The 26652-nt window shown below is 38.2% G+C and overlaps 1 protein-coding gene and 1 long non-coding RNA gene across 4 annotated transcripts in view; one reads left to right on the forward strand and one right to left on the reverse strand.

The window, feature by feature from the left end:
- GRID2 (glutamate ionotropic receptor delta type subunit 2) overlaps positions 1-26652 on the forward strand; it is a 1466011-nt gene that overhangs the window by 1427055 nt on the left and 12304 nt on the right. The window contains exon 16 of one of the 3 annotated variants that reach the window (XM_072810834.1): positions 60-4071. The exons of the other annotated variants lie outside the window; for them this stretch is intronic. Within the exon in view, the coding sequence (XP_072666935.1) occupies positions 60-482 (423 nt within the window). The 3' untranslated portion in view covers positions 483-4071. Of the gene's footprint in view, positions 1-59; positions 4072-26652 lie in introns of those variants that run through there. 3 annotated transcript variants of the gene reach the window in all.
- The window catches only part of LOC140624032 (uncharacterized), a 28020-nt gene continuing 15667 nt past the window's right edge, over positions 14300-26652 (reverse strand). The window contains exons 2-3 of the long non-coding RNA XR_012023579.1: positions 15693-15808; positions 14300-14719 (exon numbers count right to left, since the gene is read on the reverse strand). This is a non-coding gene — a long non-coding RNA (uncharacterized lncRNA). The remainder of the gene's footprint in view (positions 14720-15692; positions 15809-26652) is intronic.

The following is a 26652-nucleotide window of genomic DNA, read 5'->3' on the forward strand; positions in this document are numbered from 1 at the left end:
TTTTTAACCATGGAAGCTAGTACTGATGAGAACCTTATCTTCTTTTTCTTCATCTCCAGGATGACAAGGAAATTGACCTGGAGCACCTCCATAGACGTGTAAATAGCTTGTGCACAGATGACGACAGCCCCCATAAACAGTTTTCCACCTCGTCAATTGACTTGACCCCTCTGGACATTGACACTTTGCCAACACGACAAGCACTGGAGCAAATCAGTGATTTCAGGAACACTCATATTACCACAACAACCTTTATCCCAGAGCAGATCCAGACTCTTAGCCGCACACTATCCGCTAAAGCTGCCTCTGGCTTCGCTTTTGGCAACGTGCCTGAGCACCGAACTGGCCCTTTTAGGCACAGGGCACCTAATGGGGGCTTTTTCAGGAGTCCTATAAAAACAATGTCATCTATTCCTTATCAACCAACTCCTACCCTGGGGCTCAATCTGGGTAATGATCCAGACCGAGGCACCTCCATATGAGCATCAAACAAAATTTCTTCACTGTTTCTTTTGTAGGACTCCCTTTGCAAGGAGCAACTGTAATATTGTGGGACTAACATGGATGTAACATTTAAAAAAAAATCAGGATTATTAGTAACAACTATAGTTCTTTCTCTCCACCTTCTCCCTCTTCTCTCTCTTCTATTTCTTTCTATTTTTCCCTCTCTTTCTGTACATTTCTCTCCACTTTTTTTCATTACTCGACTTGTTCCCCCAGAATATAGTATACTAGGATCCTATTAGTCTGCTTTCATATACTGTACTTCAAGTATAGGAAATGTGCACTGAGTATACTAAAAGTATATGCAGGATTAATTTTACATAAAGGCCTCTTACGTAACATGTCTCTATTTTTAAAAATATAATTGCAATAACTTCAGTCTTTTTACATTCTTCTGCTGCATCCATACAATGCTCCACTGCTGTCGAGTGTCCTTTAACTGTGGACCAAAGGCAACCCCTGCAGTGTTTATAAAATAATTTAAAGACCATTCAGGCCACATATGAGAATGCAATTTTGTAGGATTACAAAAAAGCCATTAATATGCCAGTCAAGACTACAGTTAAAACTACTCTTGCACTGCAACAGTGCATATGACCTTTATGTGATTGTACAGTATTAAAAGTTTTTTCCTATGTACAGTAAACTTTATCATATGGCAAAAGCCTCTGTTGTGTTAAATAAATTAGTATCTCATATATATACATATATATGCACCTATATAATGTGTATATATATTAAAGGGCGGCCATTGCTATTGCAATTCATTTAATAAAGCTTTAGTTTAAAAAAATCTATTGTATACAGAAACTATGTATAGTGCAGGGGATCTTTTCAGTTAGAAAAGGCAGGTTGCTTTAATGTTCTTCTGACTCGCATTATTTGCCAACAGAGAATATTTTATACATTTGTTATTAAAACATCCAGGGCGATATTAATATTTGTTCCCAGATGTAACTCATTTGAATAGGTTTTGCATTTGTTCTTCAGCAGTGTATAAAGCTAACCTTGATAATTTTACTTTTAATTAATTATCTAAATGGAAAACGCTATTAGCTGGACCACGTCCAGCACATAGAGCTCTATAAGAGTTTAAACGTAGATCATTGAAGGTTAATAAATTCTCTTCCAAAGCAGAAAGCCAATCAATACAACTGTAGTTGGGGAGAGGTGGGAGCCCTTAAGAAATATTGATGTGGCCTTAATTACTGTCCTACATTATCCTGAAGAAGAAAATATAATGACCATACTGGGCTCTTGACTTAACCCCCCTTTTTATTCAGTTCTATTTGGAGGAGTTATGTATTTTTTACATTAGTGCCAAGTGTGTAGAAGGATGACAGCAAAAACAGTGCCTCTTTGTGCACAACCCTTTTAAAATAGCATTCTTACCTGTTAGAAATATAGAATGAACTCTGTTTGTAATCTTTAAATTAAAATGTGGTAGGTAGGAAGCAAGAACTTATCCTGTGTTTTTACGCAGCCATACACTTATTTTAATCTAATTCATTCCGTAGCTAGGATTGGTCTAGGAATCAACCTGTGTGATTTGCTTTAGGAGAAATTAAAAGGTATATTCTTAAGGTATATTATATTTTGATGCTAATTCTGTTCTGGGGAGCATCTTGTACTGTCACTGTTTTTGTACTAAATCTTCAAATATTGTCTACTGTGTAAGGCAGAAAAATTTCTTATCATGCAAAAACCATTTTGTTTCCAGGGTAACAAGTACCTAAGTGCATGCACAACTTGTTTTCCCTTGTAACATTCATGATCTCATTCACAACTCTGATTTTAAAACAAAAAAAATTCTTTACAAGCTATATAGGGACATACCAGATGTTGCAGTGATTTTAGCTATCAACAAACTGTTAACCATGTACAATATTTAAAATAGGCCTATTTTGATGTATTGCCTATTATACAAATACACAAAACACTTTTTGGAGGCCTCAGTTATGAGTGGCAGAGCTTTCTGTGTATAATTTGTCTAAATAATTTGTCTAATAAAAATGTTTTCTAAACTTGCTCTCATACCATTGAAGTCTTAACTATAAAATTCGAAAATGCTTACTCTCTCACAGATCAAACTGAATTTTTCTAAAAATTTATCTTGAGTTAATTAAAGAATAAAACACGTTAAGTTTTACTAGCAGAATTATGCCAAAATGAGTGGCTCTTTAAAAATAATACTGTGTGTGTCCTAACCCAACGAAAGACTGCCTTTCTGCTATTTGAGACAATTGGAACCAACAATATATTTGTTTTTCTTCACATATATTTGTGATGCCTCTGTGAGCACTTTTTTGAGAGAGAGTTATCCTGATTCTTGTAAACAATGCAACCATTATAATAATAGCAGGACGATGGTTTGTTACATCAAAGAAAGAAAGGAAAAAGGAAATAAAGAAACAAAAGAAAGGGGAATTAGGGGAATTAAACTTAGAATTTATGAATTAATAATTGTTTTGCTATTAGGGAAATATTCATCATGTTAAATCTATTAATTGGAAAAGTAATTGACTTCAAGGTTATTTCTAATGTGTTATTTTCCTCATTTGAACAACAATATTTTTGTCTAGCACTTAACTCACTCAGTGAATATATATCTGAAAACATATTTAATTAGATTAAAATCTTTGCTGCTCTAAAATTCTATTAAAAGTGATTTTTCTTTAAATGTTGCAACTATGAGGAACTGTACAGATCTAGACTCTCTACAGTTTTGCAAGTAAGAGAATATAAGATGCTGAGAAGCTGTGACTTGCCCAAATGTTTGACAATCTAAGACTTAGGACTGGGTCTTTATAATTATTATGATTTTTTAAAAGATTTTATTTATTTATTCATGAGGGACACAGAACGAGAGGCAGAGACACAGGCAGAGGGAGAAGCAGGCTCCTCGCAGAGAGCCCAATGCAGGACTCAATCGCAGGACCCCAGGATCAGGCTCTGAGCCGAAGGCAGACGCTCAACCGCTGAGCCACCCAGGCATCCCTATAATTATTATGATTTAACTCGACCACACTTCAGTCATACCCGCTGGTCCTCATGGGTTGTAAATGCAGAGATGGCTCAGGGACAGTGCCTCTACCTAGTCCTCTCCCCAAGCCTCGGCTGCAAATCTCCCTTCTGTCTGTGGTCAAGTAGAGCACCTGAATCACCTGCTCCTTTCATGGGAAAGTGAACACCCCAGACTCAGGCCAGATCCTGGGCTTTCCAGGGCTACTTCCCTTAGCCCACTGTTGACCTGATTCACACCACTTATACCCACCTTGCCATTTCAAAACCAGACAGATAGCTTATATCCATGTAATTTTCTTATGCTCAGTTGTTGAGTTTTTTCCTTTGGTGAATCATTAAGAAAACTGGTTGTCACTTCCAACCACATCAGAACTTATCCACAGGTTTTGGTTCAATCATATATTAAAAAAATTGTAAGACTTCCTGTCTTCCCTCATACATATCAAGCTACACCCAGGCAATCTGTTGTTTTCATAATTATGTTATTTTTCATCTCCTTTAATTTGGGATTGGTTGTCAACTGAATAAATACTTTAAAAAATAGTCTTTGCTGAATGGTACTTTGCTTCATCAATTAAAAAAGAAGAAAAAAAAGGATGAGAAGATCCACTTATTCTACATAATACCTTCCAGCCACACAATTGGATAACAAATTATTAATATTTTATAATCAGAAATTTGGAGTGGAGAAACACATTCTGGATTATGACTATAGTAAATAAGGCAGAGCTAAGAACTTTTGTAATGGCAAACATTGCTTATATATACATTTCATTATAACTGATAAAATACAATGGTCTCACTAAAAATTAACTTCCTTCAAGAATGTTTTTATTTCTAAAAACAAATTCTATTTCCAACCTTTGTGATCAGATATTAATAAATGGCTAACAAATATGGCCATAGTTATCATTTCAACAAGGAAGTAGCATATAAGCTCCCTTGGGTGGAAACTACTTACCTAGCATTGAGAAATCAAGAAATCGTGTTTCTTACATTTGATAGATTTAGTTCTATTATTTATTTATTATTTTATTCTATTAGTGTCTGCTCAAAATCTCTTATGTGAAAGCCACTGTGCTAAGCAATTGCACATGGTGCAGATGAATATATATGTTTAAAAATGGGTCTGGATATGTTATAATGCCCAGCTCTTTCCTTGTCCCACATCAACATGCAACATACAAAGCCCATCTCACAGATTTGAGATCGGCTTCCTCCATCCTGCCTCCATCCTGAGGAGGCAGGATGAGTCACTCTCAGCCAGTGCAGTCCTCGTTGGCTTTGGCCATTCCAACCAACTGGTGCAATCCATCCTGGTAGTTCTCATGGGCTCATAGAATCTATCTGCTTTGATTCAGATCACTTCCACAAAGAAGATGTGGAGGTTTCCCAAGATGCCAAACCATGAGGCCAACTTTTCAGAAATGTGAAAATTACCGTAAACTACAGACAAACTATTAACTAACTGCTCCTCCTATCAATACCTGATTACCAGTCAGAGACTGACTCCTACCCTCAGATGTCCATGATATCTTGGATATCTCAGATGTCCAAGATGATACACACCACAGTAACTCATTTTCTATCCCTGCAGGTCTAATCACTTGTGATAGACTCCTCAGTGTTTAAATTTGGTCCAAAGGGATTACACAGTGAATCCTATTTAGGCTACTTTTCAACTTTTTTTTTATAAACTTTTACTTATATTGCAATTAAGATTCCCTAGCCACCTTTCCTGTCATATAAGACACAGGATACAATGTGACTTTTGAGCCTGATGAATATGTAGTAGGGTTTTATATGCCCAACCAGGACAACAGCCTCCAACCCACACACACTTCCAGAAGAGTAGAAACTTCATGGTTTTGCTACATTTGTAGAGCATCCACAGAGGCACAGAACAATTATACCACATAATGACTCATCAATTGGGGTAGAAACATGGGGTAGAAACAGACTAAGGGAGAGGTCACTTGTTTTCTTGCCTTAATTGTCCAAATTTCCCTTGATTCAATCGTCCTCATTTGTTTCGTTTCTATTTAATCTTAGTAGCAAAGCAAAAATTGTTCAAATTTTATTTTTTTTCTTTTTTCTTTTTTTTTTAAAGATTTTATTTATTTATTCGTGAGAGACATACAGAGAGAGAGAGAGGCAGAGACACAGGCAGAGGGAGAAGCAGGCTCCATGCAAGGAGCCCGATGCAGGACTCGATCCCAGGACTGCAGGACCACACCCCGGGCTGCAGGCGGCGCTAAACCGCTGCGCCACCGGGTCTGCCCAAATTGTTCAAATTTTAGAAATTTTTTTCGTTATCTAAAAGCTCTTCCTTGACTTGTTATCACATACAATTTAGGACCAAGTGTCACCTTTTAACTAATTTTGCACATTTCCTAGAATTTCTTCATAGTGGAGGAAACAAAATAGTTGTGCTATTTGGACACATTATTACCTGTCTTTTGCTGTAGGCATGGCTGTCTAGCCTTTGTGAGGAATGAGGGCCTCGTTTCCCTTTGAAGAAACCCTATAGGTTCCCACCTCAAAATTGGCAGCATATTTCAAAAGTCTCATGCTATCTGCAATGACACAGAAAATTCACACAATTTTCAGGATGACATTAATTCTCATTAATTAAAAACTAATTAAGCTTTCATAACAGCTGCTTTAGAAGGAGAAACATATGTCACAAAATCAAAAATGATACAACATCAGAACTAGAGTTGAATGAGAAGCAGTGCTTTTAATAAATATTTTGCCTGCCAAAAGATTTGAAATGTGAGAAAGCACACTTGAATTTTAAAAAATGTTATATCTAATTTTTAAGTTGGTGCTACTAAACATTTTTAGGAATTAAGTAGCCTACATCTATGGCTATTTTTAATTTTTTTTAATATTTATTTATTTATGATAGTCACACAGAGAGAGAGAGAGAGAGGCAGAGACATAGGCAGAGGGAGAAGCAGGCTCCATGCACCGGGAGCCCGACATGGGATTCGATCCCGGGTCTCCAGGATCGCGCCCTGGGCCAAAGGCAGGTGCTAAACCACTGTGCCACCCAAGGATCCCTATTTTTAATTTTTAACAATTGGACATCACTACTAAAAAACAAATTACAACTTGTTTATTCACTACACAAAAGATTCATGATGGGGGCCTTTGAGAATTAGTTTCTCTGATGGGTAACAAATAAGATTCAATTTGCAAAAATTTAAATTACCCAAATTTTTCAGGTACAGTCAATTCCTGGAGTGAGGGATACCTCTATATACTTCACACTTAAAATTTAATATTTAATTCTCTCCAAAATTACATTAAAATTAACTTTCAAATTAATGCTAGACCTCTATTAATATCTGTTTATAGAAGTTAGCTATAAGATACATTTTTAAAAATACAAATACACTAAAATTAAGTTGAAATCAGAAGCATCACATATCAAGTTCATTTCATTTGATTTTATTATACTAGAAAGAGTTACTGAATTCCTAATATGTTCAAGTACTTCCATAAGCATTGTTAAGGAGAGCTTTGGACATGAGTTCCTAGATTATAGCCATGTCATATATCTAATTGACATAATTGACATTAGATATCAAATACAGAACTCTCATTCACATATAATCTTTTTTAATGAATATAGTACTTCTTACTGTACTTAGTGTGCTTACTTGCAAATGAGCATATTAAAAATACAAATAAAAAACAAGCAATGTAGCAAGATATAAATGTAATAGAGACTTGCAGCCTCACTTCTGCAAAGAGATTATTAAGAATAGAACAATGACACAAGATCAATCAGTCCATTGACTAAGACTTTGTGAGCACCTACTATGAGCATGGCACCCTAGGACAGAGATTTCCTACCTGGCACACCAAGGCACACTCCTGAGCAAATGGTGGTCCCAGGGTGCTGAGGTATTGACTCCCTCATGTCTCAGGGTGGTGAAGTGAGCTCCTAGTCTGGAATGCTGTCCATGAGCAGTTCTATTCATTTATACCGGGTCTTTCCTCAGAAAGCTCCCAAAGTTGGAGAAACAAAATAGAAACATTTGAAAAGTTAAATACTAATTCATAGTTTAAATAACCTTAGAAGATAAGAATATAAATTATATCATGATGCAGAATGTATTCCATTGTCAAGTTAGTTGATGGAGAAAATATTCTATGAGTAGAGAAGAAGAAGGTTGCCTGGCATTGAATGGTTTCCCAGAATAAGGGGAAATTTAGCCTAATCACAGAGAATATGGAAAGGTCAGAGGAATGCAAAAGGGTTTCCAAGGGAAGGGTACAGTGCAACCAAAGGCACAAGGGTTGGGAAAGAATGGTCACAGGAGCAGTAGCCCATAATGTCTGGAATATGGGTTTCATGTCAGGAAGTAGCAGATAGTAAAGCTCAGGTGAGACCGAGTAAAGCCTGTAGGCTGGGCTCAAGAGATTGCACTATATCCAGTTCATTCATTCATGTATTCAACATATGTTCACCGAGGTCTTGCTATGTGCACAACTATTCTAGATGCTGGGGATACACAGTAAATGAGACTTCCTGCCCTCATGGAGTTTACAGTCCATTGAAGGCGACAGACAGCGAATGGGATGAATAAGTGAGGCATGTAATCTATTAGCTGATAAGTGCTGTAGAGAAAAACAGAAAGGAGGAGTGGGAAGGCTAGAGTAAGAGAAGGCATTTGCTATTTTAAATAAGCCACCCATGAGTGGCCTTACTGATGAGTTGACATTTGACTAAAGTCTTAAAAAGAAGGAAGGAGTTTGCCATGTTGCTTGAGGAAAGAACATTCCAGGCTTTGAAAACAGCTAGTACCAGGGCTGTGAGATGGGAGTGTGCTGGGCATGTTTGAAGAACAGCAGGAAGATCCATGTGGCTGGATCAGAATGAGGGGTGAGAGAGAGAGAGAGCTGGGGAAGGCCCAACTTCTAAGGCTTTATACGATGCTGTAAGACACCAGAAACCATTGGGGTGGTTTGAGCAAAGGGAAATGACTGTTACTACGTCCAGCAGATTGATTATAAAGCCAGATGTAAATCAAACTTGGGATCTGAAGTGCTGCTCTCTCCCACCCTCCCTTGGACCTAAAAATTTGCCACCATTTTGAGTGTTATGGAAGAGTGGCAGGAGTGCCAGTTGCTGGCCATGCCTTCATTTTAAATGCCTCAAAACATCAGTGAGAGATGGAAGCTGGGCTGGTGTTCGCAGAGGCTCACAAACATGGAATGCATGGAGACCTCCATCATGAGCAAGGGGGAGCCACTGAAGATTATTACAGAAGGGAAAACACGCCCTTAAAAGGGTGGTTTAAACAAATCAAGCTGGTAGTAATTCATAGAATGGAATGGAAAAGAGGCCAATTAAAAGGCTTGTACAATACTTCAGGCATGATCTGAACTTCTGTGGTAGCCCAAAAAAGGAAGAAAAAAAAAAAAAATACAGGCACAGCAGATGCATTTTGAAGGGAAAATAAAGAGAACCTGAAAATTAACTGGCTCTAGACTGTAAAAGAGAAAAAAGAAACCAAATAGGATTGATTTTTCAATTTCAGATGCTAGAAAGGCAGAATAACCTTCCCAAAAAGTGCTAAAGTCAGAAATTTTTTTTGCTTTCTTCTTCTTTTTTCATAAACTGGGGGGTTAAGGAGAAGAAATCACAGAATTGAGAATTACTTATTTTCCTTTATTAGAAGTCTAAGTGAGGAATTCTTAATAGAGCGGGGAAGGGATTATCTAAAGTCCATGACTTAAAACTGTGCTCCCCAGATTCCAAAGGGGGTTTTTTCAGGCTGTGGGAGGTTGCTGCTTGGCGGCGGTGACGCTCATTGGGAGCAGCTCCCCTTCTCATCTCTTTGTATATATCTCACTTCCAGTTCCGGTTTCCCTCACCCTCTGGGTAACACGTTCAGACAGAGGACCACAACCTCGACTCCGAAGTGTTCTGAGGCAGTCCATCAGAGCAGTTAACAATTTTAATTGCCTATTTGAGTATTCTTCCTTCCTTATTCTTTGTATTGTGTGGATAGTTGCCTTCTATTAGCTCTTTGAAAGTCTACAGAACAAGCCTTATCCCAGTTTCTCACGTGAAGTTTATCACATTTCCTACACAGTGACTACTCAGAATTGACCAAACCATCCTGTGATACGGTGATGGTGACTCAGATCATATAACTGGGCTTGAAATACACTCAATATCTCCAATGTCCTTAAAGGAGAGAATGAGCGAAAGCAGAGTCCCCTTGCAGTAGGCTTACTAAAACGACCATGGAGCAGACATACTGAATAAAAAGACCAAAAAAATGTTTTATTTTTCTTTTTTAAAATATTTTATTTATTAATTTATTCATGAGAGACACAGAGAGAGGCAGAGATAGAAGCAGGCTCCCTGCAGGGAGCCTGATGTGGAACTCGATCCCAGGACCCTGGGATCACAACTTGAGCCGAAGGCAGATGCTCCATCACTGAGACATGGAGGTGCCCCTCAAAAAATATTTTAAATGTGGACTTATCTTATAAAAGGAACAAACTAAAATTAGCCCAGTCATTAAAAACACCTGCTATGTGAAAGTCAGTATACTTGGAGCTATAAGTCAAATCAAAAACCTGTGGAACTAATGTATTTGGTTCCTATAATTGCTGTGTGCTTTTAGTTCTGAGTCTATGTCAACTTGAGAGTTCAGAAAGCATTTGCTAACACATCTAAAAGTACTGTAAGAGAATCAAAATGTAGGTCTGAAATACTAATTGTCACCAATCTTATCTTCTGAGAGTTTAAGAGGTTAGATCTCACAAAGCAGGCCATCAAAAAGACTACTTAGATTTTGTTCTGGATGTTGCCCATCAGTTTTAACCGTCTCTTAACGCTGAGGTCATGATAATGGTTCACTTTTAGAAGGTCAAAGATGATTTCCCAATTCTAAGGAAAAAAAAGGTCATATATCAAATACAAAACAAGAAATAGGTAGCATGTACCTTTATGAAATTAGAATAACTTTGATAAAAACCTACTTTTTAAGTTGCTTGAGACCATAATCCCTTGCAATTTACTGTTGCCCCAGATTCTCACTTTGAAAGTATAAGCCATGAGTCACATACTCACATAGAAACAATTCATCTGTCTTTTCCTATAAAAGAGATAGCACCCAAATGTGTACATGTCTTATATTGAATATCTACACAATATGAGAACTGCAAGGTAGTTTGCAGAGTCACATGTCTATGAATTGCACTTCATAAAATATATGGCACATATCCTCAGCTAGAATTATTTCAAATGTAGGGACTTAAACCCATTCTCATCTGAAGATGTAAGTTGCCAATTTCTGCTTCAACTCTTGTTTTTTACAAGCCAATATTTATGTTCTCTTAAATATAACAACCATGCAGAGGAAGGGCATTCTGACAATATGCCGGGCACAGTGCTAGGTGCCATCTACATGTTCCACTTGATTCCCATAATATCTCTGTAAAAAATCAGTTTAAAAACAAAACCAAATTTAAGTCTCTAGAAAGTTAAGTCGTTTGGCCAAGGTCACACAAATAGTAAGTGACCAAAACGGAGTTCAAACCCACATCTCTCTCACTCAGAAACTCATGCCCTTTCCACCACAACAGGATGCTCCTGACATCAAAGAGAAATGGAAGGTAAAAGGCCCTTTTCTAGTTCTGAACTGCTGCAAGAGCCTTTGCACGCAATGGGAATCCATAAAAATCAGTTTGTACTCACTAGCTGACTATATTTTTTTGATATAAAAACTACAAGTGGTCAATGAAATATTCATAAAAGATGAATATAAATGATGCATGCATCATAGTCGCTTAGAAAAACATAAACAGATTCTAATACTGCACCAGATTAGCATCTGCAGCAGACACTGCTCAAAGACCGCAAACCAGCTGGTCCTCCTGTGTTCTTTTTCTCTGCCAATGAAGTCAGTGACCTTGCTGTCTTCCTCACTTCTTTCGTAGCAGCCCTCTCATGGAAACATTCGAGAAACAAAGCCCTACTGAGTCACTTCACATAGTGCTCTACCTGCCCCCCTTTCTTCCAGCCTTACCGCTAGTAGACAAGTTTAAACACATCTCAGCTTCTGTGGGAAAACATTACAGGATTCACTCTTTTCCAGCACACATCCTTCCTTAAAATCTTACTAGGTGATCTTACTAAATTACTTCTCAAGTCAGGTCACTCTATGATTTCATTTTCTTCGTGGTATTTTTATGGTCCACCAATCAATGGCCAAGCACCTTAGCTAAGACTCTTCCCTGGAAGGAAGTACTAAGGCAACCTTCACAGAGAGCAATATTTGAGCCAAGGAGGTAGGACTTTGACAATTATAAACATGAATGTGGACTGCAAAAGCTATGTGCAAAGAGGAAATGCGAAAATATAATGGACACATTTTGGGCCAGGCTTGAAAGAGAAGGTCCTATGGAAACAGAAGATAAGGTGGAAGAACCAGTTGCTTGATGCATTCAGCAATTACATTTTGAGAGTCCATATAAATATATACACATGTCAAGATGCTAGGCATTGCAAACATTTAACATGCAAGAACTCAAAACTATTATGGAAGAGACATGTCCTGTATATGCATAATTTCAGCATAAAGCAAAGCATGATGTGTTCCATAAAAGTGATACAACATATTATAAGAATTGAACAGAGAGATGGTACTCTTCCAGGTAACCTTATATTGAAATACAGTGATTTTAAATGATATATGATAAGTACTTTAAAAAGTCCATAGTGTTTTGAGAATTCAGAGAAAGATAAGACCTTTCCTCACTGGGTGATAAAGTGTCTTTGTAGAAAAGACAGTGTAGGAACTAGATTTAACAAGCAGTATAATTTCCAAAGACATAGAATAGGGGAAAAAACATTTTTAGGCAAAGGGAAAGATATGGTCCAACTCACAGAAGAGGAAAGCAGAGAGCACATTTGAGAAAAATCAAATAATTTGGTTGCAACATATGGCCCATGAAGAGCAGTAAGAACATAAGATGACAAAACTATAAAAATCAAATCCAACCACCTACCTAATGTTTGAATGCCGTCCCTTTTATAGTCTATTCCATTTTGGAACAGCTGTGAATATTAGTAATATGATAGTGTTTACAGTCTACTGGGAAAGGCAGACAATTTAACAGGCAATGACAATAAATTGTGATAAGTGCTATAGTAATGGAAATGCAAAGTGATTTGCAACCTAGAGTGGGGATAGGAAAAGCTCCCTAGCCAGGATTCCAAGCTATAGACCTGAGGTATAATTATCAGCCAGGCCAAAGAAATAGGGCTGAGGGTTGGTGCACATGCAGCATATGCAAAGACCTGAAGCCAGAGGGCAAGATTTGTTTTAGGAATTGAGAGAAGGAAGTCACACCAAGTCAGAACTTGGAACAGAGAATATCAAGAGAATATAATGAAGAAGTAAAAAAGCAGTCCTCAAAATGCTCCATAAACCACGTTAAAGAATTTACATTTTTAAGGAATAAAGTTCCAGGCATCACTAGGTACCCACTGAAGAGTTTAGAGTGAAGTAGTGACCTGCTTATATTCTTATTTTAAAGAATCATTCTAGCGGACCTAGGAGAAAGCTTTGGAATAGGACAAGACCTGAGAAAGGTAGACCGGTTAGGAAGCTAGTGTGGCAATCTGAGTCCTAGTCTCTGATATTAGCAGCAGAGGAAGAAGAGGGTGAGAAGTTTCTAGGGACAGTTTTGGCGGGAATGGGGTCTGGGTCTGGGTTTGGGTTTGGAGTCTTTTGTGAAGTTTTTAGTGTAAGTGAAATCATGAGAGGTAATAAAATCATCCAAGGAATGAGGGATCCATTTAGCAGATATAAGATCTGAGTCCAGAACCCTGAGAAAGATCAACACTTGATCAAAGGACAGAAAAGTACTCCAACTAAAAGAGAATGAGGAAGAAACCTTGAGGAGCAAGTAGTCTCAGAAGTCAAGGGAAGACTATTTCAATAGAGAGGGGTCAGTATTGTCAACTGCACTTCCAGAATAAAAGTGCCCATTACAATCAGCCACGTGAAGGTCTTCCAGATCTTGGCAAGAACAGCGTGGAGGAGAATGATGGAGACTGAAGCCAGACTGTAGTTGATGGAAGAATAAGTAGGAAGGGCTTATATACTATTCTCCCAAGGAACGGGGTGGTGAAAAAGAGGAGAAAAAAGGACAGAATGGGATTCAGGAAGGGTATCTGTCTCCAAGCCAGGAGAGACTTGAGCATAGTTAAATGCAACAGGAAGGAACTGGTAGTGAGGTCCATGTTGAGAGTACAGCACCAAGTGGAGTATTCAAAATGTGATATGGAATGAGACCCAGGACACGATTTGTTTTCAAAAGGAGAAAGGGTACATATTTTATTGTAACTGCATGGAAGGGCAAAAGGATAAGCGTGAATGCAAGTAAATTTCTATGTTCAATAGCAGGATGTTCAGTAAGAGCTCTGTTGGATTCTGCTTTCCATAAAATGGAGAAAGTAAAGCACTGGTGAGTATCTAGCATCAGAGACTTTCAAAGAATAAAGAATGAACTAGTGGCCTAGAGCAACACAGTTGAACTGGTGCACAGCTCTGAGGGCTCTGCTGAGGGTGGAGGCCATGACCTCACCATGCCCTGATCTGTACAATTGCAATTTTTTTCAACTGTTCTCAGCAGCTTCTGCTCAGTGACAGGAAGACAGAGAGTTGGATTTAACCACAGTTGCAGATGTGACATAAGTATGAATAAATAGTTGAGTGACCGTTCAATGGAGTACTGAAAAAAAAAGATAATTTTAATGGGGGTGTCTCAGCGATATATGAAGATAGAAGGAGGCTATATTGACTAGGGTATATAATATTACCTGTTGTAAAAATATACCCCCTCTCCCAAAAGGTTCTGTGGCTTAACATAATAGATCATTTTTTCATTCGCATCAAGTTCAAAGGCAAGGAGAGGGTCATCTTCCATGGGGTGTTAGGACCCAGGTTCCTTCTACCCAGTGAGTCACATCCTCGGCTCTGGAGTCCTCCCGTAGTCTTCTGTCTCTGGGTGGCAGATGAAGTCGTGGGAGAACATAGAGAATGGTGGGAGTTTTTAAAGTACGAGATGTAGAAGTAGCACTCCTCACTTCCACACACATTCTGTTGTCTTATCACATGGCTGCCTCAAAACACTCTGAGAAGCATCTGACCTGCCAGAGAGGTGCAGAGTCAAGTTAGGAGGCTTTGTAATGATCTAAGCATAAAGAAGTAAATAAGTTAAACAAGCCATAAAGCAGTTGAAATGAAAAGGAAAGCATACTGATTTTCTGAGAAAAACCGCAGAATTTGGGGATTGCTTGCATCAAGGGTGATAAGCAAGGTTCTATCTAAAGCAAAGCATTAAAAGGAACTATGAGGTGGAATTCCAGGGTCAGTGAGGCCTATCCTATTTAAAGTTATGACTCCTTCCCCCAACGTGTCCCATGTCCCTTTACACGGCACAGTTCTTTTTCATAGCACATGTCACCTTACACTACATAATTTACTTTCTTGTGATTGTCTTTCTCCTTCTACCATAATGTAAGCAAATCAGGGACAGGGTTTTTGTTTATTGCTCTTTCCTCAGGACCTAAAACAGGATCTGGCATGCCGATGGTTATTGAGTTATTACTTGTGTAATGATTGAATGTCATGAAATTAACAAGATTTGTTATGGTGAAATCAAGTGAAAATGGAAAATACATGCACATACTTACTAAAGCTGGCTTAGCTGTAGAAAGAGAAGGAATGTTCAAACATCCTAACAAGAGATTTGAGGCTACATATTTGAAGAAACAGTAGACTCAGGGAAATTAGTTTTAAGGGGGAGTGGAAGATGACATTTGGTTTCAAAAATGTCATATAGTTGGGGCCCCTGGGTGACTCAGTTAAGCCTCTGACTTCTGATGTCAGCTCAGGTCATGATCTCAGGATCATGAGATGGAACCCTGTGTTGGGCTCCCACCTGGGCATGGCACCTGTTTAGATTCTCTCTCTCTCTCCTTCTGCCCCACTCCCTCTCTTCCTGCCCCCACAACACTCTCTGTCTCGAAAGAAAGAAAGAAAGAAAGAAAGAAAGAAAGAAAGAAAGAAAGAAAGAAATAGTGAGGGGCACCTGGGTGGGCTCAGTGGTTAAGCATCTACCTTTGGGTCAGGTGGTGATCCTGGGGTCCTGGGCTCCAGTCCCACATCCGATTTCCCACAAGCAGGCTGCTTCTCCCTTTGTATATGTCTCTCTCTCTTTCTCTCTCTCTCTGTTTCTTGTGAATAAATAAATAAATATCTTTTTAAAAATGTGTATTTTTTTTAAATCGAAGTCTCAGGATAATAAGAGGAAAGCCTCATGATAAGATGGAAGGCTATTCAATGGGCAATGGAAGTTCTGAGCAAAATTTTATCATCTAGGAACATTCAAGGACAATTAATCTAGTGACTTCCTATTGGATATAATAAAAATATCACAACTTAATTCTGTCAAAAAATATTCTTATGAGAAAATATTCACTTCTTATTTAAGTCAAATCAGTATTTTATTTAAAGTGCACCTTATACATAAAGGAAATCTAAAGCTTGTTTTCTCATGATTCCGCTGAAAAGTGATCGGCGCCAGCGCCCTCGTGTGGTGGCTCTAGGTAGAAATAGGTTTACCCCTTGTGTCTGAATTGCACAGCTCCTTGGTCACATGATGGAAGAACATACCTTTTTTATTATTCTGTTTTCTGTATCTTTGGGGAATAGAGAAATAACTTCTTTTCCCTAAAAATCTTTCTCTTCATATTCATCCTACTCCAAAGTAAGAGCTTAAATATGGATGCTGGCCAAAGTCCAAATGAACATACACATGCTAGATAGATGACCTAAAGGTTTTTTTTAATTCAAATTTTCAGTAAATTGCCATAGAAATGATTTTTAATTGCTATTCTAAATTGCTATTCTCAAGGTTTTGATTTTTATCTAAATTAGCTATTCTGTAATTTAATTGGAAGTAAGGAAAATCATTAATGCCATCACCATATATAAAAATGCTTAGAAATATTGAAGACAATGTCCAAGCTCCACAACAACTAATAATTAGGTTTTTCAAATAAATTAATTGCTAATACTCCAGTTATGACTTCACTTTGTAGACTAGTTAGCCTGATATTCAGCTAATGCTTCCTCCTATCTAATATACCAAAAGGAACTTAGCCAGTGACCTCCAACATGATCTCGGCCAAAATCAATTTTTTTATTTTTATTTTTTTTGTTGTTTTTATTTATTTATGATAGTCACACACACAGAGAGAGAGAGAGAGAGGCAGAGACACAGGCAGAGGGAGAAGCAGGCTCCATGCACCGGGAGCCCGACGTGGGATTCGATCCCGGGTCTCCAGGATCGCGCCCTGGGCCAAAGGCAGGCGCCAAACCGCTGCGCCACCCAGATATCCCCAAAATCAATTTTCTAATTCAGCACCAAAAAAATACACTTTATGATATTTATGGTGTTATGTTTTTTCTTTATAAAACATTGAAATTATAGTAAAATATCCTAGATGGCCCCACTTTTACTTTTTTCTATCTCCATCAGAATAATATGGGACATGTTATACCATATTTGAAAAAAACTCCAATAAGATCAATTGAAGAGTAGTTTTGAAGGCCAATTGTTACATAAGACTTAAATATCCACAGACTCTCTAAAATTGATATAGTATGAGTTTCAGAAGTATCTGAGCCTCTAGAGAATTTTAGAAAATTCTGAACATTTTAATAAATAGAAAAAAATGGAAGGGTTTACCTGTATATAGTTATGAATAAGCAACAGTTTCTCTTAACTACTTTTTAGAACACAGTACAATAAAATGAGCATGAATAATTCAATATAATTATCTAAAATGATTAGTTAGAATCTAAAATGGAAAATAGGTAAAATAAAAAGTCCTCAATTTACAAAAAGTTTATTTCTAAAAGTTTATTTACAAGTCACTTATTTTGAATGCATGGTATATGGTTTCTTGGGATAGGAAGAGATAAACTTAATGGTTGCTTTTTAGATTAGCCTTCAAAAAATGTTGTTTAACCATTAAAACAATTGAAATATTTTTCACTAAATGATTTAAACGCAAATGATTTACACTAGGTTCTTGCATAAAGAAAATACAGTGATATGAGAGAGTATGACATTTTAAATATTTTTAGAATACTGTACACTGAGAAAATAGATTGTTATCATCAAGAACATGGAGTCTGAAAGGACAGCTTTCATATCCATCATTGGTCAGCTCTACTATCCTAGGCAAGGTACTCGATGTCTCTGTGTTTCATTTCCCTCATCCAAAAAATGCAAATAAAAATAGGACACTCCTTCATTTTGCTGAAAAGATTTCATGCCTTAACATTATGTACCAAGTGCTTATGACAGTTCTTCGTTCACAGTAGGCTCAAACAGTGTTATAATGTTATTCTGCACACTTGTGCTTAATAAAATGCAGGAATTAATCAAATATAGATGCTGCAAGAATGCAAAATATGGTAAAAACTAACATTTTTATCTTTCAATCCAATTCTGTAAGATCTTCATTGAAAGAAATGTACAAGTGAAAATATATGCATTCGCCACTCTATTACTTGTCAATTCTGTACAGTGTGAAACTTTGCAGTATAAAGTTTAAAAATGTTAAAGTATCCAAATTTTAGAAGTATAAATTTTATCCCAAAGAAGTAGACTGTTAAATACGCAATAAAATTATTTCCCTATCCCTTCAGGGTCAAAATTGTACTTCTCACATGTTTCATCTTAAATATCTCTGAGCTTTAAGAATGCAAAGAGGCAATAAATTAATAAAAGCAAAAAATGCAAAGAAGCTTCTGCAACATTCTGAAACAATCATACCCAAAGGCAAAGTGAAAATCAATGAGGTAAGCCTGTTCATAGACGCTCTCCAGACGAACATGAAAATTATAGTCTTTAAATGTTAAAAAAAAAAAAAGTATTTCTATTTTCTGTCCAAAAAAAATGAATAGAAAGACTGCTAACATTAAAGAGATTTTTTTTTAAGAGTTTCTTCTCTAAAAGTGTATTCATTCTTCAAATTAAAATAGAGACAGATAAAGAGATCCGGGCAGTTTCGACCCCATACACATTTGATATTAGCTGAAACAGTGACAAATGCAAGGCTACAGGGCTGAGAGAAATACAAGGGCTAAGAGATTCCCTTGTTTTCCTTTCTCCAATCTTTCAGGGAAGAGAGCACGTTAACTTTTGTCCTCCTCTATTACATAGTGACTCCCTGCTCTCTTTTACAAAGCCAGGGGGTGGCGCTGTGGCACCATTTGTCGAGATTTTAGCTTCAATTCCTCAGGTTTCTATAAGCAGTAGCATTTTGTGAAGAATCAAGCCCTCTTTTGAAAAATAAATTATATTAAACGCACTTTATTCTTCTCTTTAGTGCTAAGCAAGCCCACCATTTAAGTCCTTATGGTTATTTTAATGTTTATTCTCTTTACAAGGATGTTTCTAAAACCTATACATATAGGTGTCTTAATATACTTTCTAAAAGATTGAGAGGTTGTGGCATTTTTTTCTTAGTCCATGGAAATAAAAAGAAAATGATTATGCTTTGTCCATATTGTTTTTATATATCCATAATTTATATATAAGGTCCTATGACACTTCCTAACCCCAACTGGTACCCAAATCTTCAGGAAAAAAAAATTTTTTAAGGCTTTTCCTCAGCAAAGGTAAACTCAGGTTTAATCCTAATCTTCTCTTAACAATTGGTGAGAATGCTTTGTTTCTCTTGAAAGTGATGTGATGAGGTTAATCTGGTGATGCCTCTAATTGTCCTGTCTCTCTCTTCCTCTGTGGATCTCATTAAACCACCTTCTTGTAAGTCTGAGTTTCATCTGACTTACACCCCAAAGATGAAAATTGAAAACCGATTTGGCTGATGCAAAAGTATGAATGAAGCCATGTTCTTCCCCATCCACTTTGCTATCAGCGTTCTTCTCCTTTTACCTTTGGCCCTCCTTGAACAAAAATCATTCTGGGTAACCCTACCATACCCCTTCTACCCCATTTTGAACTCTGAATAAAGTGAATGTCAGAACAACACATAAATGAATGCAACTATCAGAATGCTAGGTCCAAGTAGACATGTCACAGGTGAAAAATAAACCCCAAGAAAAAACCCCAAGACACATCAGGAAAAGGCAACATGCAACTTTAAAGTCTATATAACAACGGCCTTGTGACCAAGGTGCAATCTCAGCATCAGCCACATTATCTTGATGAAAGAGCTGGGGTGGAGAGAAGGATTCAAGAGAGTCGTGATGCCCCAGCAGGAGGTACCCTGTTCCCCTGCCCACTGCCACAGCCACTGCTTCAGGGAAGCCCTTGGAAGCATGGCACTTCAGATTTCACAGATTTTCCCACATCTTTTAGGTAACTTGGGAGGCAGGGTCCGTGCAATTTAGCTACAGTCCTTTGTAATTACTTTTTCTTTTTTTTTTTTTTAAGATTTATTTATTTATTTGTGATAGAGAGAGAGAGAGAGGCAGAGACACGGGAGGAGGGAGAAGCAGGCTCCATGCCAGGAGCCCGACGTGGGACCCGATCCCGGGACTCCAGGATCGCTCCCTGGGCCAAAGGCAGGCACTAAACCACTGAGCCACCCAGGGATTCCCTGTAATTACTTTTTCAATGGAAACTATATTCTCTTCCAAAAAAAAAAACTGAGTTGATGTCCAATATGCCAAACAGATTAAAGCAGTACTTTAAATACCTATTTACTCTATAGCTTAAGAATTATGAAATTGACTTATGGAAAAGCAATAAAAGAAGAAAGTGGATGTCCTAGACCAAAGACTGGGCATTCCACTTATTTTGGTGTTTTAATGCGGCCACATACAAAATTACTATAAGAATGTATCTGTACCATAGAATTTGAGGGAAGCCATTCCTAACCTACTTTAATGATGGCTTATGTCTCTATGAGACAAAAAAGATTACACTGGAAAAATTGGATTCTAATAATGAAGATAAAGACATTGATCTATAACATGCTTTAAAAGCCCTTTTTCTGGAACAATGCCCTGACTCCCCCCAGCCCCCCCACACACACCAGTTCCATTTTGTTAGGCAACTTCCAATTCTTCCTATGTGTAGAGTTAGTTTCCAATATGGTTCTATGGGAATTACAGCCATCATTGATGGTTGTCAATAACTGAACATGCCTTTTTTTCTCTATTTCAATAGTCCTCGTTCTAATTGTCATCTAAAGTTATAATATTGAGGTGCACTTAAAACCAAATAGTCCTAGAAATCATCTTCCTGACTTCCACAATGCCACTTAGTCCTTATGTGCACAAGGTGCTTCAGTTGAGAAGAATTTTCTGATGGACAATGGGATGAGGCCAAGTCTCAAAGGTTCAGAAGCTCCTTGGATGAAAGAAATAGGAAAGGAAATGAGAGAAGCACCCTGTCTTCTCATTGTGCCTCCCTCAGCCAATTTTCACGTCTTGGCGCTCTCTTCTAGAGCTTTTAAAATCAAAAGGGGGAAATGAGGTGACAAGAGGGATAATGTCAAGAATCCGGCCTGTTGTCAGGGACCAGTTGTGGGTTATCAATCTAAAGTGAAGTGGAATTCTCTTCGAAAGATAAAGGCTTTCTTATTTTTCCCATCTGTGCGCGCACACCCACACCCACACACACGCACACACACACCCATGATTTACCTGATTGTAGATTTTCTTTGGGGAGACTGTGAATAAGATGGTAGAAAGTAATTTGTTTCCATCATAAATGCTTCTCCAAACTAGAAAGGCAAACTCCTAACAGAAATTCTACCAGGGTGCCTCCAATTCTGAGCATAAATGATAGGTTCCTTTTTAGATGGCAGTGATACGTCTGTGGAGTTTTATTTCCAGGGAGACAGGGCAGGATTTGCTGCTATGCAGACTGAATAATGTTGGAAGCCAACATCATGTCACATTTTGTGTGCACTTTCCAAAGATTAATCCAAGCGTTACAAATGGGACACAGACTGCCATTGTCCCCGGGACACTTTAATAACCCACACCTACAATATTCAACCTGTTGTTTGCATAGGGACAACTTTGCGACACAAAAACCCACCAGAACGACTTGGGGAAAGGAGCCATGGAGAGGCAGAGACCCAGGCGCCACGGCACCTCCACATTTCATCCTTCATGGCAAATGAGTCTGTTTGGAGTTTATTTATGCTTGGGGATGGGGGTCGTGCAGCTTGCTTTCTTCAAAGCACCTCAGCGAGCATGTCTTAAATCTGCTGCGTGCTAACTTGGTTTCTTCCTCGTGTTGCACTTTCAGCAGGCTTTGCCAACTTGCAGATAATTTTTGTTTTGTTTTGCATAATGCAGCTCAAATTAAGTAACATGGCCACATGCCCTCAGGATTTAAATTGTGCCTGGCTAGCTTCTTTTCTTTTTTCTCCCCATCCCCCTCCTTTCCTCACAATTCCTGGCATCTGTTGTTCTACTAGGATATTCTTCAAGGATGGAGGACTCAGTAGAGGAAGAGGAGAACTAATAATTTTCACATTCCCCAGTTCATCATCTTTAAGCACTCCTATGCAGTTCTTAATTATTATTACTTTCGTATTTACTTTAGAAAACAAATGCTAATGGCCTAGTAGATCAGAACTTATAACCAAGTTTCATTTCCAGTTGAAAATAGCAGTAACATTTTTCATATAAGATATTTTTAATATAGAGATAGAAACGCTTATGAAAATAATGAACAGAATCACAAATAGTTATGTTTAATCCTAGTAATTTTATGAATAGTGTCATAAAAGTAAGTTTTTTTTCTTTTCATAATACATAATACTTTGTATATGGTAGTGTATCTGTAAACCATTGGAAGAAATCAAAACTCAAGAGAAATTAAAAATATATTTAAGAGGAAATCATAAGGCTAAGAGATTTATAAAAGCATCATGAATGGAAAGATTATGTGCGTGTATATAAAATATATTATACTTATCCATTGACAGCCATACGCAATTCACTTAATTTCTACTTTAATTACGGGTCTTAATTATGTGGAAAATGACAAAAGACAGGAGAAAATAAACTAAAACCTGCTAGTATACATTTTGTTCAAGGACATGTTCCCACAATTTAAACTTAAACTTGCTACTTATTTAAATAAATATCAATAAATCCATAATACTACAACATTTCAAATCTACCTTTAGGGCTTGATATAACTTTTTAATTAAAATTATTGTATTTCCCTAATTTAACATTTTAATTTTTATTATCATCATTATAACCAGGTGGGTAAGTACAGGCTTTCTCTTGATTTACATAAATATTATTAACGTTGAGAAATAAAAATAATATGATTACATGGGAATATGTGTGTGATGCAGTCAGTTGAGTCTTAAAAGCAAGTATAGGGACGCCTGGATGGCTCAGTGGTTGAGCGTCTGCCTTCAGCTCAGGTCATGATCCAGGGTCCTGGGACTGAGTCCCATGTTGGGCTCCCTGCATGGAGCCTGCTTCTCCCTCTGCCTGTGTCTCTGCCTCTCTCTCTGCGTCTCTCATGAATAAATAAATAAAATATATATTTTTTAAAGCAAGTATATTAGTGGCAAGTAGTTCGTGTGAAAAAGTGTGTGTAGATTGCTTTGACTTGCTGAGCTGAGTTTGAGGCAGTAACATGACAGAGCTGGTAGGGGAGAGAGTCAAGGGAGCATGTGGAGGGACCCAAGTTTGTTCTCTGCTCAGGGTCCCACAAGGCTGGGATAAAGCTGTTGGCTGAGCTGCATCCCTTCTGGAGCCAGGGATTCCCTTCCAAGTTCATTTGGTGTTGAAAGAACGCCACCCCTTGTAATCATAGGTCTGAATCCCCTCTTCTGCTGATGTTTGGTCAGAGGCCTCTCAGAGCTCCCAAGGCTGCTCACCATCCCTCTCCATGAGGCCTTTTTCATAAGACCTCTTGTACCTCAAACCTCTCTGACTTCTGGAAGGGCCCAGTCCTTTTTAGGGGCTTGCCCGATTAGCTCAGGCTCAACCAGATCCTCTGACTTTTGAGTAACTCCAAGTTAACTGATTAGTAACCTAATCACAGGAGTGCTAGTCCATCATATTCACAGGGCCTGTGTACACTCAAGGGGCAAGGATTATACAGAACTCATATAGCAGCATGTGGGAACGTTGAGGGCCATCTTAGAATTCTGCTTTGCACAAAAGCTAATTACAGATAGTGAAACGGTTGTGAAGGAGATAAAGTAGGAAATAGAAGGGGCAGAGAAGGCCTCCCTGGGGCAGTAATATTTGATCTGAGACTTGCAAGGCAAAGAATGGGCCTTTGTGGAAATGCACTTCCAAGAGGGTATTGTGTCACTATTCAAATTCAACATTTTATTATAATATTGTTATAATTTCATTTATATGTCAAAGTGCCCGCTTCTTGAGATTTTTATAACAAAGAAATTCCTGCTTCTACTGCATGTTTTAAAATAAAACTTCTTTTTCCAGAAGCTCTTATTTTCCTCAGGACAGAGAATCTGTCTGCGGTGTGTTTGAGCTGTGAGCTGCCTTTCCTAGAAGCCCTGCAGAGAAATGTCTCAATAGCAATTGGTGGGGAGATGCCAAGGCAGTTTGCCCTTGGAAAGACAAAAAGAAAATCCCCGACAAACTAACAATTATAATTTCATTGTGGAGACTGTGTCAAAACCACTCAGGCATTAATTCCAAAAGCATCTATGGTAGGATATTTTTGAAACAAGAATTTATGTTCTGCTTTCTACAGTTTTCCCCTCCTTTCTACACCAAGCATGGAGCAAAGCCCTTTGTGTTGCTTTACCGGGGGGGATTTTGCAAAGTGGAAAGCAGAGCTGGCAAATGTTTTTCCTGCCTTTGGTACACACTTAAAGTTATCAGAGATGATGTCAGAAGATCGAAATATACAGAAATGCCAGACAGTGACCCTGGAAACATCAAATCAGAGGGGCAGACAGGTTCCCCAGAGTAAAAAAAAAGGAGGGAAGGGGGATGAATTGGGGGAGAGGGTGAAAGGGGACCCAGAAAGGAGGCTGGTAGTGCAGGACTCCAGTCTCTCCAAATAATCTTACTTCCAAAACACAAAAAGAAGCAGCAAAGCCTTTGGACTTGAAAGGGATTCTCCCCTCAGCCTGGGACATGAGCATCTCATTAGAAAACCACTGTGGACCCATGACAAGAGAAAGTTCTAGATAAGGTGGCTGGTGTTTAAAGATCCAGGACCTGGGCCCGAACTCTATTTGAGGGCATGCATGTGGGGGCGGGAGGACAAGGGGGAAGAACCTCACTAAAGACTGTGACTGAATTCCCCAAGTCAACTTTAAATCACATGTGAGTTTATAGACTGTACATTGTGCACATAATGTCGAGGACTTCTGTATCAGGCCCATCAAGGAACTGTTAACAAATTCTGTCCTCAGTAAGTGGAATTGCTCTCGCACATGTTGTTGCCAACACAGAATGAATTTTGCTAGCTTAAATGCTTTGAGGCATTTCTGTATCTCTGACATTACAGGCTCCCTCTACCTTCTCAAATGCCACCTCCTACTCTTAGAAAAAACAGAAATGGACCCATTAGCCAGAGTCCTGGGTTTATCTGTTCTCAGTCATTTTTTGAGTACTCTTTATTATCCATGTGTCCTGAGATTAACGAGATAAATAATGGCAGTTCCTGCCTTTTGTCTGAGAGTGGAGAAAGGCAAGAGAGAGAAAAGCGGTCAGAGGTATGCACAGTGGTTACTCGCCAATGTTCAGGAATCACAAAACAGGAGTTCCAACCTAAGCTCTTCCAATGCTTTAGCTGTCTAATCTTGGGAAAACGTTTAATGATCCTGAACTTGTTATCTCATCCATTAAATAATTCCTACAATGAGTGATTCTTGCCTCGTGGTGACGGTGTGGCTAAAAGATGACCTTTATGAAAGTTTATTACTGTAAATGAGCCACTATGCTGTATCTTAAGGACTGTGGTATTGTATTTAAATTTTTTTTTAATTTTTGTTTATTTATGATAGTCACAGAGAGAGAAAGGAGAGGCAGAGACATAGGCAGAGGGAGAAGCAGGCTCCGTGCACCGGGAACCCGACGTGGGATTCGATCCCGGGTCTCCAGGATCACGCCCTGGGCCAAAGGCAGGCGCTAAACCGCTGCACCACCCAGGGATCCCCTGTGGTATTGTATTTATGTCACTCTATGTCAGTTTTTTTCAGTCAACCCATCTCTGTTGAGGATCAGCTATGCTGCTAGATTTGAGTGATAAAAGTTATGCAAACTCTTCAAGTCTGCCTCCTTTGTAAAATTAGAAATTTGGAATAGATCCCTAAAGTCCCTCAAAATTGGTAGTGAGCTCAAAGGGGAACTGTACAAAATACCAGTCCATTGTTCCTTCGAAAAATATTTGTATCATATCCACACAGTCATATAAAGGAGAGGAGAGGGGATCCCTGGGTGGCTCCGGGGTTTGGCCCCAGCCTTCGGCCCAGGGCGTGGTCCTGAAGTCCCAGGATCGAGTCCCACATCTGGCTCCCTGTGTGGCGCCTGCTTCTCCTCTGTCTGTGTCTTGTCTCTGCCCCTCTCTCTCTCTATCTGTGTCTCTCATGAATAAATAAATAAAATATTTTTTAAAAAAAGAGGGGGAGAAGGGAAGAACTAGAAACAAAAGACAAAAAATATTAAATTAAGCCAAGCAACTATATAAAATTTCAAATAATTGAATCATTTCACAATTCCAGTAGTGAAATAGGGGATGTGACCAGCTGGTAAATTTAATCAGTAAAAGTAACCAATTAGTATTATTTGGGTAGATGTAATATTTCAAGTATATATCCTTTTACTCTATATGTAATAAAAAGTTTAATTTAAACTGATCAAATTCAGTCAACTAATTTCTAATCCATTTGCTATGTTTTGCTTCTGTTTATTTTTTTTTTTATTTTTTTTTTGCTTCTGTTTAAAAAGAAAAATATTTGAAGGAGTTCATATCTGTTTCCCAAGAGGTTTCTCTAAACATCATTGTAATACTTTCCAGTGAGACACTAAATCTTATTTTAGTGACTAGTCAAATAAATGGAAAGCA

Source organism: Canis lupus, chromosome 33, assembly GCF_048164855.1.
Source record: "Canis lupus baileyi chromosome 33, mCanLup2.hap1, whole genome shotgun sequence".
Taxonomy (NCBI): domain Eukaryota; kingdom Metazoa; phylum Chordata; class Mammalia; order Carnivora; family Canidae; genus Canis; species Canis lupus.